Below are 14,703 nucleotides of genomic sequence, written 5' to 3' on the forward strand. Positions count from 1 at the left end.
TCGTCGACTAAAAAATACTATGCCAATGAAATGTTCCGTCGACTACCTTTTTTTTACTGACGGAAACGGAAAATGGAAACTAAATGAAAACTAAGCCACGATGACTAAAACTAGGACTAAATATAGTGACGATTTTGTCAACAAATACAAACTAGACTAAAATATTAGGAGGGGACTAGTGGACAAGAGATCCAGTCATTTTACACTTGGTTGCACGACGCGTTGTAGATCGGCTATTTTCAGCTAGTGTAAAATCATTACAACGGCATCAAGGCCCGGCAAAATACATTTTAGTCGACTAAATCAACTGTAGATTTAATCGGCAAAAATCTTATGATATTTAGTCGACGAAAACTAGACTTCTTTCCAAAACAAACAAAATAGCGGAAATAGTTGATCTACAAGCTAGTGATGTTTTGCAAGCTTGTAGATCTGCTATTCACTGCTATTTTTGAATCACGTTTTGAAAATGAATATATGGAAAATCACTGTGACGCGCATAGACAAAGGGTAGATGGCTCAAGGCGGAGTCTCTGACGTGGTTCAACCGGCGGCCATCTTGCTTTGGGACTACAGTACAGCATGTTCAATGGCAGCTCAAACAAAAACAGTCATAACTCGCTCAAATCTTGACGGATTTACAAACGGGTTGGTTTATTACAAACGTTGTCAACGTGGCTATGATTCAGGACGCTCATCTGCTTAATTTTTAATATGAACATCGTATAAAAGCATATAAGTATGCGGAAGTCTCTGACGTTTATAACAAAATCGGTTGAACATTTTGCAAGTTATGGTTATTTTAAAGTACATGCCCCATAGACACAATGTTATGCTGCCCCGAGGTAAGATGGCCACCACGTAGCAACATCGCTCTCCATTGGCCAGAGTGCCAATGAGCCATCTAGCTTTCTTATATACATCTATGGTGACAGGCCCTTACCGTCGTCTCCGTCCTTTCCTCCTCCTCCGGGCAGGGGGCGCTGTTCCACCTTCTTCAGGTGGAAGCTGCCTCTCTTCAGAGAGGCCAGCACTTCATCCATGGGCGAGCTCACTGCAGAGAGAGAGAGAGAGAGAGAGAGAGAGATTTAATCTCCGTCATCAGCCCTTATCAACAGCCAGTGTTGTTTTTGGCAGCACATTTCTATTTTAGTTTTAGTCATATAGTCTCTTGAATAGTTTTAGTTCACATTTTAGTCACCTGGAATGTTTCAGTGTTAGTCCAGTTTTTGCCGACTAAATGCTATAAGATTTTAGTCGACTAAATCTACAGTTGATTTAGTCGACTAAAATGTATTCTGGCGGGCCTTGGTGCCATCGTAATGACTGATTTTACACTAGCAGATCTACAAGCTCACAACGCGTCGCAGCGTGACGCGTTGTGTCATCAAATGGTGGTCCGTGGCTCACATGCGCTGAATAAATAATGAGCCTTGATATGAAAAGGGTTGAAAACCACTGGTGTAAAGGCATGGATATATTTGATTTTTTTCTAGTAGTGTATGTACGGAATTGCCAAGCCGTGTCATTTCATGGCGTTTGGGTGAGATCGGGGCAGTTTGCGGTGAGATCGGGGCGGTTTGCGGTGTACCTCTCCTATTGAGGCCGTCCAACTCGGGAACCTTCCTCAGCTTCATCCGGGCGCTGACCAGCTGGCTGCTGTCGAAGAAGCGCGGGACGAAGGGGCCGAGAGGGGACAGGGAGGAGGAGGAGGAGGAGGAGGGAGGGGGCTCCTGTCCCGCCGCCCGCGCCGAGTCCTCTCCCGGGCTGTAGGAGCTGGGGGGGAGCGAGGAGAATAACGCCTCCTCTCTGGAGGGCTGCGGAGGAGGAGGAGGAGGAGGAGGGGGGAGCGGTGGTGGGGCCGGGGGACACACGGGAGAACCCAGGAGGGAGGGCAGGGAACACGACGAACAGGACGACTCGGCGTGGGGGGCAGCAGAGACGTCCAGGGCGGCCGGTGGCGGCGGGCCGTAGCGCTGCGCTACGACGACCCTGGGCTGGGTGGTGCAGAGGGTGGGGGGCAACGGGCCGCAGGGCTCCGTCTGCACGCTGGCGCTCTGGTGGCACACCGTGCAGGGGGGCAAGTCTTTGTCCCCCAGCCGCCGCCCCCCGGCCCACCCCGTCTCCCCCCCCTCCCCGCTCCTCCTCCTCCCCCCCTCGCGGTTTCTCTCTCTCTCTCTCCGTCGGGCGTGGGGGGCGACGCGCAGACGCGCCGACTTCAGGATCACTTGGCCCGGGTTGTGCTGTGAGGGCGGAAAAGACAAACCGTGGGTTAAAGAGAGCACCGTAATTAAGCAATATTACAACTCGAGGTTGTTCTGCACGCCTGCAGGTATCGCCTGCAGCATCGCAGGCGTGCATTAATCACGGTAATGAACACCCTTGAGTGTACCGTAATATTGCAATTACACAACAGTTAAAACTAAGATATTCTCTAAGAAAAGAAAAGAAAATAATGACAGATGTAGCGTCCCAAGATACACACCTATAGCAACACATTCGGCTGCGCTCTGGGAGAACAAAGCAGCTGATTTATTTGTTTTGATTAGGTGTTCCTATACTGCCGTTTAAGCACGTCTATAGAAGGCTGTTTCTACCTGTTTGAACGTGCGTAGCCTGTCCAGAGTCCTCTGTCTCTCCTCACTCACTCTACTGTTCTTCTTCTCCTCATCCTCCTCTTCCTCCCCCCTCTGGTGAGGAAGGACGTTCGACAAGGACACAAGGAGAGAGAGAGAGAGAGAGAGAGAGAGAGAGAGAGAGAGACGTTAACTCGACATGGTGCAGGAGGAAAAGCAAGGACAAGTCAATCACATCACATGCAGCAACATTACATTCCATACACCGCACAGAAAACTGTGTATACCTGCTGCTGCGAGGCATGCTGGGAAGTGGTGTCCTTCTGGCTGGCTTGACGTTCCAGCTGCTTGTCCGTGTTGTTGGACACACAGATCTCCTGAAGATGGAGAGGAATGGATGGAAGACATGATGGCAACACAACGTAAAAAATGTGTGATCCTTTTTTAGGGTTTACATTCTACACTAAAGCAGAGCTTTACCAGGCCTGCACTGACCCACCACACATACTGTACCAGACATTCCGTTGTATTCATAATGGGAGGAAGCAATAATGTCATGCACATTTGCCCAGTGCACACTGCATAGCCTACTGCAGGCCTGGTTGACTAGATTTAGAAGACATTTTGAAGGTTTTGCTTCTGAAATGATCCATTATTTATATGGAGAAATCACGTCATTTAACATGCAATGGGTGAGAAGGACAGCTTGACCTATCTCTTCGCTGCTAACGTGCCTATTGGACAAGGACGGGTTGGGGAGGGACTTAAGTGAAGGGCTAATTATGTTGAGTGGTGACTGGTGAGTGAGTGAATGAATCCAGACCCGCTTGCTCTTCAGATAGGAGCGCTTGGCGGTGATGCGCCCCCTCCTGGCCTCCAGGTGCCTCACGCTCTGCTGCAGCCTCCTGAGTTCCTCTCTCTCTGCCACGTCCTCCTCCCTGACCACGATGGCTTCTGGACTCTCATAGGTGTCGTAATACACCACCTCGTCTCGGAGCTCTGCGCACACACGCAAATATACACACACACACACACACACACACACACACACACACACACACACACACACACACACACACACACACACACACACACACACACACACACACACACACACACACACACACACACACACACACACACACACACACACACACACACACAAACACACACACACACACACACACACACACACACACACACACACACACACACACACATTTGAAATGTTTATCTATGTCCACATAAACAGAAGTACAAGGAATGCCTGCCTTGTACCAAGGACATAAACACTGCCAGTGCAGTCAGACAATAGCAGAACAGCCAGTTACAAAGTGCATAGATGGCAAAAAAGACATTGTTACCTTATTACAGTATAGTTGAGTTAAAGGAAACAAACCTCCTCCAAATCAAGCGGCTTCCTATTAATGCAAATAGCTGATACTGAACAGTACCTTGATGATAATATAATAGCTGCTTCCCCCTCCTTTTGGAGAAGCCCGACATGAATTGTTGTAAGCCCCTCACAACCAACTTGGATGTATGCCCTATAGGCTGCCAAAGATAAAAATCTAAGTTTACATAATTGTAGCCTAGCTGTGAGATGGTCTGCTCTAGCGGTCGATATTTCAGCACTTTAACCCATTTTAGGCGGGAACCCCTTTTGGTGTTAGCATTATGTTATGGTTTAGCTATTGAAAAATAGCAGATCTAGAAGCTCATAGCTTGTAGATCTTCTATTTTTGAAAAATCGAAGAACCACTGACAGAAACAGTCTTTTCAGAAAACTGTCAGGATTTAGAAGACATTTATAGAATCTGATCTCAGGTCGAAATGGGTTAAGGTTAGAAAGGCTTCCTCCAGGCTGTAGTCAAAGGTACAGGCGACCTCCAGGAGGAACACCTCTGGTTTTTATTTACAACAAAGACATCAGGAGCCGTTAGCTGAGATGATAGAGAACATAGAAACACCATTACACAGGTTAACCCATTCTGGGCGGGAACCCCTGTTGGTGTTTTAAGCATTATTTTATGCTTTAGCTAGTTTACATACCGGTCATCTGTCTGCGTATGCGTTACACATACAGTACATACAGTCATCTGCGTACATATGCTGTCCAGCTGCGTACATACCGGCCATCTGTCTGCGTATGCTCTCCAGCTGCGCAGTCAGCAGCAGTTCTTCACACTGCAGTATCTCAGCCTGGATGTCGTAGAGGCGCAGCTGCAGCTCGTAGTACTGCGCCTCCATGTGGTCGAGGCGTGCCATGGCACCCTCGCCGCTGCAAAGACTCTGCATCTGAGACAGGACAGGTCACTAGGATGTACCCATATATGGACATCCTTGGCCGGTGGTTTAAATCTAGCTTTGACTCAGAGCTAGGGCTTTAACGAGTTAAGATGTTTCCCAGACAATGCATCGCAACGCTTGTAGATCTGCTATTTTCAATAGATTTTGTACACATTTTTAACTTGTGAAATGGCACATTCTGCACAATGAGTACTTTTTCCAACACTGTGTGTGTGCGTGCGTGCGGTACCTGCTCCCTCAGTGCATGTTTCCTCTGCTCCAGGCACAGCTCCCTGGCTCTCTGCAGCTGCAGCGTTTCCTTGGCGAAGGCGTAACGCAGACGCTCCATGCGCTGCACAGCTGCAGACCACGCAGACCTGCCCAGTCTGCGCTGGTCTACACGCATACGCTCGTACACGGCTGCGCACGCACGCACACACACGCACACGCACACACACACACAATATAACCATTTATTGTCCACACAAAGGAGATGCATACAAGGACACAAATAGTAAAGGTGCAGTAGAGTTACACTTACAAAATCATGGCATGTTTTCATATATTACAATAGGCATGTCACTCAGCATATATCTATGTGTTTTCATATATTACAATAGGCATGTCCCTCAGCATATATCTATGTGTTTTCATACAATAGGCATGCCACTCAGCATATATCTATGGGTATAAGTAGCAGCGTCTCCACCATATGTGGCGGCTGCGCCAATTATAGCAGAGACACTACAATACTTTGCCAGCCTTTTTGCCTCCTTTTTGGGCATCCCAAGTTGTTGGAACTCTGTAACAACCAGTCTGTTGGTATGCGCTAGGCTGCCGAATATAAACACAAGCACACGCACGCACGCATGCACGCACGCACGCACTCAAAACATCATGTGTCTCAGTCTCAGAGTCCAAACAAGCCCTAAATGTACAGAATATAGGCAACACATAAACTTATTCACAGGCTCACAGCCAACATTGGTCACTTCAGTCTGTCATATTACCAACACAGGAGATTGAACAGTATGTTGCAAGCTGCTTTGCCTTACACTTGGACAACCCCATAAGACACTAGTTCACACAGACGAGACACCAAGCACTGTATAGGGAAGCAGACACCGTAGAGTGACTAATATAAAGAGAGAGGAATGATCAATACTTTGTCCTTGTTTTTCACATCTCACATCAGCGCACAGATCAATATCCTGCTGCAATACAGTGCAGCTAATACAGTATGAATTAATACTAGAACACAGTCACACACACAGTGACAACACCACCCAGTACCTTTCTGTGCCTTGGCCGTGATCTCAAAGTATTGAACGGTGAACTCCTGGATGTTTAGCACTGCCTCCTGGGCCTTCTTCTGCCAATCAGAATCCTCCTTCTTCAGAGCCTCTATCCGCCTGGGGCCCAGGTAGTCGTTGTCCATGGAGATCTGGTGAAGACAGACAGCGGTGGAACAATGGGAGGTTGAGGACATGTTGAGACCAGACACATTCTACAAAATGTATTTTTCTGAAAATAAAACTCTTGTTCCTATGTCAGTGGTTCTCAAACTATTTCATGTCAAGGACCCCCAAAATGTTATATATAATTGGCAGCCGACCCCCACCCGAAAATATTTAGTTCCATGATCATACAGCGCTCTGTGCTGAAAATAGGTTTTTAAAAATATCCATTGAATCGTATCGAAAATCGTATCAAATCGAATCGTGACCTTAACATCGAAAATGTAATTGAATCGTGGATTAGGCAAATCGTGACAGCCTTAGTAGCTACCCTTGTATTGTTAGATTAGGGAAAGACCAGGACACACAGTCCGTTGGAACTACTCTGCCAGGGCTAGGAGGTACGCTTCTGGCTCATGGAACGACTGGGCTCTGTGGGTTGACTCCTGTCTGGGCCCCTCCTACGTCTCACCAGGTCCACTCCTGAGTCCTGCTCTCACCAGGCCCAGGACCTTATGAATGTATAAAAATCTTTTGAAAATAGCAGATCGTTTCCGTTTGCTTCTGGGAGGTCCCTGGAACTACATATTTTCAGATGGGGGTCCGCAGCCAAATACAGATAATGTCTGGGGTCCTTGACATGAAATATTGAGAACCATTGATATAGGTTTTTGACAAGGTTTTTTAGAAAATTGTCATGATTTAGAAGACATTTTTAAAATGTCGACGTCAGGCCTAAATGGGTTAAGGCATTTACAGAGTTTTTCATAACCGACACAAAAAGCGGAGGCCGAGAGAAGTCACTATGTCGCCTGCTTTAACTGGAAGACACGTCAGGCAGACCCAGACCAGGTTCTTTAGGTGGGCGGCCATCTGCTTCCACCATGGCGGAAAAAGTGCTCTAGCAGTTGTTCTCAAACGTTTTCATTTGAAAGACCCCCCATGACTCTCGGGAGTTATTTAGAACGGGGTGCGGCGGCACGCTTACCGACACGTCAAAAGTCTGGCATGAACAAATCACCCGTCGCGCGCATGCATTGGTCCGACATGCGTTGCGTCATGGGAAAGTGACTACATAACCCAATTCTCTACCAAAGTGTAATTTTGCTTTTAAGTGGTTAAGGTGACAGTGGTTTTTACAGTGTCTTATGTAGGACCCTCTGGGGGGGGGGGGGGGGGGGGGTTAAAGTTCACGTCGTCACATAATCAGGGACGCTGACCTTTAGATGGGACACACCTGGTCAAAAAGTCTCTTTCTCCTCACCTCTCCTTATCGACTCGTCAAGGACCACTCATCATTAACTTTAATGACTCTTAACCGCATTAGCTTTCTGATCTTCTCAATGAGATGTCCCGACCAAGACTTAACTTCACTTTACAAAAAAAAAAAACACAAGCAGACAAAGTTAAACAGTAACATGACCCTCAACAGACTTCAGACCCAGTGGTGGAAAGTAATTAAGTATTTTATTCATTTATTATACAAGTAGCCTATTTTTTTTGTAAAAGCTTGAGTATTTAAATTATTGTCTAACATCTGCATTACTTAATTTACCAGAAGTATACAAAATTCAGAGAATGTAGAAGAAAGTTATTTTGATCACCCACCCACCCCTTTCCCCCTCACTGTATGTGTTTCTTTTCCCTTTTACTTCCTTTATGATGAATTCCTGTTCTTTTCTTTAGCAAAATAGAAGTGTATATTTGTACGTCTCTAAATGTTTTGATGAATTGAAGAAGGTGGACCCTCTTTTAAACAAGTGTATTTGCGGAGAAAATCTTATCCAACGACAACAAAATATTCTTTAGTTTTGGGTCTGAGATGCTAAATGTCATCAAATGGTGGTTCCATGGCTCAAATGCCAAACACACAAGGGAACTTGACATGAAAAGGGTTGAAAACCACTGTTTAAGTGCTCATTTCGCCCAGCAGAGGGCGTACATGACTCAACTTCACGAAAGGAGAAAAAAAACATCAGGATATAAGTTAAACAGTAACAGCATCCTCAGATAACCTCATGTTACCTCAAAAGACCTCTCTGTTCACAATACGACACAGAATGGCTTCACTGGTGCTAGCTTCATATATGCACGCACGCGCACGCATGCATGTTCACACGCACTCGTGCACAAAAGCATAATGTTATAATCACACTTTTGAAAATAGCAGATCGTTTCCGTTTGCTTCTGGGAGGTCCCTGGAACTACATATTTTCAGATGGGGGTCCGCAGCCAAATACAGATAATGTCTGGGGTCCTTGACATGAAATATTGAGAACCATTGATATAGGTTTTTGACAAGGTTTTTTAGAAAATTGTCATGATTTAGAAGACATTTTTAAAATGTCGACGTCAGGCCTAAATGGGTTAAGGCATTTACAGAGTTTTTCATAACCGACACAAAAAGCGGAGGCCGAGAGAAGTCACTATGTCGCCTGCTTTAACTGGAAGACACGTCAGGCAGACCCAGACCAGGTTCTTTAGGTGGGCGGCCATCTGCTTCCACCATGGCGGAAAAAGTGCTCTAGCAGTTGTTCTCAAACGTTTTCATTTGAAAGACCCCCCATGACTCTCGGGAGTTATTTAGAACGGGGTGCGGCGGCACGCTTACCGACACGTCAAAAGTCTGGCATGAACAAATCACCCGTCGCGCGCATGCATTGGTCCGACATGCGTTGCGTCATGGGAAAGTGACTACATAACCCAATTCTCTACCAAAGTGTAATTTTGCTTTTAAGTGGTTAAGGTGACAGTGGTTTTTACAGTGTCTTATGTAGGACCCTCTGGGGGGGGGGGGGGGGGGGGGGTTAAAGTTCACGTCGTCACATAATCAGGGACGCTGACCTTTAGATGGGACACACCTGGTCAAAAAGTCTCTTTCTCCTCACCTCTCCTTATCGACTCGTCAAGGACCACTCATCATTAACTTTAATGACTCTTAACCGCATTAGCTTTCTGATCTTCTCAATGAGATGTCCCGACCAAGACTTAACTTCACTTTACAAAAAAAACAAACACAAGCAGACAAAGTTAAACAGTAACATGACCCTCAACAGACTTCAGACCCAGTGGTGGAAAGTAATTAAGTATTTTATTCATTTATTATACAAGTAGCCTATTTTTTTTGTAAAAGCTTGAGTATTTAAATTATTGTCTAACATCTGCATTACTTAATTTACCAGAAGTATACAAAATTCAGAGAATGTAGAAGAAAGTTATTTTGATCACCCACCCACCCCTTTCCCCCTCACTGTATGTGTTTCTTTTCCCTTTTACTTCCTTTATGATGAATTCCTGTTCTTTTCTTTAGCAAAATAGAAGTGTATATTTGTACGTCTCTAAATGTTTTGATGAATTGAAGAAGGTGGACCCTCTTTTAAACAAGTGTATTTGCGGAGAAAATCTTATCCAACGACAACAAAATATTCTTTAGTTTTGGGTCTGAGATGCTAAATGTCATCAAATGGTGGTTCCATGGCTCAAATGCCAAACACACAAGGGAACTTGACATGAAAAGGGTTGAAAACCACTGTTTAAGTGCTCATTTCGCCCAGCAGAGGGCGTACATGACTCAACTTCACGAAAGGAGAAAAAAAACATCAGGATATAAGTTAAACAGTAACAGCATCCTCAGATAACCTCAGGTTACCTCAAAAGACCTCTCTGTTCACAATACGACACAGAATGGCTTCACTGGTGCTAGCTTCATATATGCACGCACGCGCACGCATGCATGTTCACACGCACTCGTGCACAAAAGCATAATGTTATAATCACACTAAGAAAAGTGGTTATAATACACAAGATTATTATTTACTATGAAAACGTCTATTAGTTAGTCACCCCAGGCATGACCATATATGTGACATCATCAGGGATGGAGATCAGCAATATTAAGCCCATATATGGGAATGCCCATATATGGAGATCCCTATATCATCAATTTTGGCCAGCAACTCTACTTCTGACCTCAAACCATAAACCCTTAGATCTCCTTATATGGAGCTGACCTGTTCTGACATTCCATATGTTCCTCTTCGATGTCTCCCTTTTGACTGATCTAGAGTGCATTTAAACTCTAGACTGCCCCAAAGTTATTGCAGCCCGGCAGCCGGCGAAAACTAGAGTTCTCAACAGGCCTGAAAATGAAGGCCCGGCCCTACCTGGGCCCTCCTCATCAAACCCTGTACACTCAAGACGCTGCCCACCACTGCCACCCTTAGATCTCCATACTGACCTGTTCTGACATGCCATATGTTGATCTGACCTCATCAAACCCTGTACAGTACACAGTTTATATACAGTAGCATCTTTCAAAACAAAGTTCCAAAGTGCTGCACAGAGCGAGATTAAAAACACTTCAAAGAACTGCCAGGAAAATCACTTGGTGTAGAGGTAGGTTTTCAACTATGACAAACCTTATGTAAACCTTAAGTAATTCTAGAATGAATGCTTTATAATGCGTTATGATTATTGTTATAACAAGCATAATGCATATGTATGAGTTACTTATAAGTACAGTGTTACAGTATAAGTAGTTGATAATGCATTATAAGCATGCTTATGATGCATTATAGTGTACTGTACGTACAAGGGAGCAAGTATTGCCAAAACATTGTGATATTGTTGTCAACGAGTAAAGTACAATCCTACAGCCTACAGGTTGTAGGTACACTGGGGGAAGCTGCTGTTTTCATTTAGCACAATACAGTATAAATACATATAATTAATCTGATATGGATTGTTAACCCATTCAGGAGGGGAACCCCTTTTGGTGTTTTAAGTATGTTATACTTTAGCTATTGAAACATTGGACAGAACAACCGTACTTGAGCTAATGTACTTGGTTACTCTTTCCACCACCACCACCGCTGCTGGGACTCTGGGAGGAAGCCAAGAGCCAGAGAGGCTGCACGGTTACAGGCTTTACAAATAGAGCTTTGAAACCCATCCCCCCCGTGACTGAGCAAACAGCTGGTTCCATGGTGTAATGGTTAGCACTCAGGACTCTGAATCCTGCGATCCGAGTTCAAATCTCGGTGGGACCTGTGGTTTTTGAGGTTGTGGCCAAAAGTAAAGTGACTTGCGTCACAACAACAGAGTCTTAATAGCAGTCAGAGCACCAAAGAGAGAATGGTGGTGGTGGCAACGAGTTGAAAGAAAGTGCTGACTGTCAACTTTGACCTACTAACATAACAGCAGACATATGCTTTACTCTCTCCTGCTGTTTGAGTCTGACAGTGACACCGCACGCACGCACGAGAAGTCAGGATGGTCAAGTGGTTCTGTTTGTTTGGGACAGTGGGCACGGACACATTTTTATGGGTCACGATTCAAGTAAGAATAAAGTGTTCTTTTCTTACATTTAAAAATGTATTTCATATTTCAAATGATCTTTTTAATATAAATATAATATAGATTCCATGACTTGGGTGTATTCGACGACTCTATCATGGTTTGAAGTTACAATTGGCTTTGTATAGGATTACATTTTTTTTTTACTTTTCCTCTCTACTACGTGCATGCCTTCTCATCCTGGCAGAAGTCAAAGTCGCACGATTTGTCACACATGTTACCGCAGTGACATTTGTTCTCTGCATTTGACCCGTTTCTTGGAGCTGTGAGCCGCAGCCAAGGAGCTGGGGGGGCTCCCCCCAATCCCAAACCTATTGATGCTGCTGAGGGCCAAGCAAGCAGGGAGGCATTGGGTCCGATTTTTTACTTTGGTCGGCCTACAGTGTTGATTTCGTTGACTAAAACTAAGGCGAAAGATGTTCGTCGACTACCTTTTTTCACTGACGAAAACTATATGGAAACTAAATGAAAACTAAGCCATGATGACTAAGCCATGATGACTAAAACTAAGACTAAATATATTGACAATTTCGTCAGCAAATAAAAACTAGACTAAAATGTTAGGAAGGGACTAGTGGACAAGAGATCCAGTATAAGTAATTTTACTTGGTTGCATGCTGAAAACAGCAGATCTACAAGCTCACAACGCGTCGCTATTTTCAGCCAGTTTTAAATCAGCCATTACGACATCTCCTAAATCAACTATAGATTTAGTCGACTATAATCTTATGATATTTAGTCGACTGAAACTAGACTAGAACACTAAAACATTCCAGGTTGACTAAAACTAAATGAAAACTATTCAAAAGACTAATGACTAAAACTCTAATCTAAATTTGCTGCCAAAAACAACACTGACCCAGCTGGGGATCAAACCCCAACCTGACCAGTTTCAGGGCGGTCACTCTAACCACAAGGCTGTCCCCATCAGTACACCTACAGGCCCAAGGACATGACTTATTCTCTGTGAGACTGCAGGAAACTGGAGATCCAGGAGGGTCCATTCTGGCTCACAACCACCAACCAACCACACAGACAGGTGCCAGACAGGAAACGGTGGGCAGTCTCGCGATACTTGGCACGTATAGAAACGTACTTTTTGCTCTTTAGATACCTCTATAAAATTACAGTGTACACATCGAAAAGCAACACAGCAGACAATAATATGTTACAGTGGGGCTCCAGCGGGCGCGTTGAGTCTCCGTCGAGTGCGTCAAAAAACGAACCGGGGCAATTTTAATGCAATCACGCAACGCAACGTGGGCAGTGGAGCCACCCTTCATTGATTAAAAAGGGAACATTCCCTGACGGTGACGGAGACACAACTGTTATTTGCCAGAAGTGATTACTTTACAAAATATCTCAGTCATTCAGAAATAGTGTTTGTTCATGAGCTGGTCACTGAGCTCTCATTGACTCCAGTGCATTCTGCCGAACTTCCGGGTGCAGTTTGGATCCAATGCTGCGACGAATCTGCCGTCTGGAATTGCGTAATAGCGAAAATGACCTTACCCAACCTTAATCCAAAAACTATTAACGCAAACCTCATCAACCTTAATCCAAAAACTATTAACGCAACCCTCATCAACCTTAATCCAAAAACTATTAACGCACCCCTCACCAACCTTAATCCAAAAACTATTAACACACCCCTCATCAACCTTAATCCAAAAACTATTAACGCACCCCTCACCAACCTTAATCCAAAAACTATTAAAAAGTCAGCGGTTGTAAAAATGGTGGAGGCAGTTGGATGTAAACACGTGAAGCGTGGATTGCAAGTCGGCGTAGTAGTCCACTAGGCTAGCGAAGCAACTGGCAGAATGGGGTTTTGTGGTTGCAAAAGTTCCACCCGCGCAGGTGGAGCTTTCCTTGGCTACTAGTAGTAGAGCGCTCCTTTCCTGAGCTATCCTAGGAATAAAAAACTTGCGTTCGCGTGTGTGTGCGTGAGATTATGGGCCCTGTTTTCTTGTTTGTTTTTTACCATTTTGAAAAACATTTTAAAATTGTCAACTATCTACACCTAACACGTTGTGTGCTTGTAGATTTGAGATTTGAACTATTTAGAAATGTTTCTCAAAATAGTAAAAAAGGGTAAAGAAGTTTAGCGATAAGGGGTAAGGCACTGGAGAAAATGGGGCCATAATAATATGTGCGTGCGTGTGTCCTCTGCGTACAATGGCATACGTTATATGTCAGTGTTATGTGTATACGTGTGTGCACACGCTGATTCCAGTAGTGCACGTGTCTTGCTGTACTGTGTGACAGGCGTAGCGTAGAGAGAGAGAGAGAGAGAGAGATGTGTGTTATTGATGAGTCAATGAGCTAAATATAACAGCGCTATCAGTCCTAGCTGCTGCGGAACGCTTCAACAATCTGTGTTCGCTCACCAGCCGCCCGGCCGCTGCTGCTCTGCCTCCCACCATGACCAATGATCTCATTGTTCTCAGAGGAGGTTGGACAAGAACAGTTACAGAAACACACTCAAGTGAACACGCGCGCACGCACATTTTGGTCACAGTATTTATTCAACAACCATCTCACAGAAATACGTAGATATGTACGGAATTGCAATTCCATACAGTATACACGACTAAAAGACCCCAAAATCCGTACATATGACACTGAAGTCATACCTGTAGACCAGGGGTTCTCAACCTGTGGGTCGCGACCCCTCGGGGGGCATACACCTTCCCTAATGATTATATCTGGTTTCAGTTTCACTGAAAGTTAGGCCACTCGTGGTCAGTCTATGCACAGTACGTGGCCCAGGCTTGCAAATATCAGTATCAGCACACGCGTGAGCACACGCACGCACGGCAGAACCTATTTTAAGGGGCTTGAGAACTTCCTCTGACCTGACCACCACTCTCTGTTTCCAGCACCACATGTTTAGTCGGTGTGTTTTGTGTCCAACCACCTGCATGCTGACTCTGTTCTATTGGAACAGTGGGTTTTTCAACCTTTTCAACCCAAGGCCCATTGTTTATTCAGCATCTGAGCCACGGATCCACCATCTGATGAGA

At 44.9% G+C, this 14,703-nt stretch overlaps 1 protein-coding gene across 2 annotated transcripts in view; it reads right to left on the reverse strand.

Moving 5' to 3' along the window:
• LOC310872345 (junction-mediating and -regulatory protein-like) overlaps nucleotides 1–14,703 on the reverse strand; it is a 40,505-nt gene that overhangs the window by 4,642 nt on the left and 21,160 nt on the right. For both annotated transcript variants that reach the window (XM_083784129.1, XM_083784128.1), the window contains exons 5-12: nucleotides 6,159–6,309; nucleotides 5,116–5,285; nucleotides 4,709–4,874; nucleotides 3,400–3,575; nucleotides 2,864–2,953; nucleotides 2,598–2,690; nucleotides 1,592–2,243; nucleotides 944–1,054 (exon numbers count right to left, since the gene is read on the reverse strand). In XM_083784129.1, the coding sequence (XP_083640255.1) occupies nucleotides 944–1,054; nucleotides 1,592–2,243; nucleotides 2,598–2,690; nucleotides 2,864–2,953; nucleotides 3,400–3,575; nucleotides 4,709–4,874; nucleotides 5,116–5,285; nucleotides 6,159–6,309 (1,609 nt within the window). The remainder of the gene's footprint in view (nucleotides 1–943; nucleotides 1,055–1,591; nucleotides 2,244–2,597; nucleotides 2,691–2,863; nucleotides 2,954–3,399; nucleotides 3,576–4,708; nucleotides 4,875–5,115; nucleotides 5,286–6,158; nucleotides 6,310–14,703) is intronic.

The sequence above is a fragment of the Protomyctophum parallelum genome, assembly GCF_964188405.1.
Source record: "Protomyctophum parallelum genome assembly, chromosome: 15".
Taxonomy (NCBI): domain Eukaryota; kingdom Metazoa; phylum Chordata; class Actinopteri; order Myctophiformes; family Myctophidae; genus Protomyctophum; species Protomyctophum parallelum.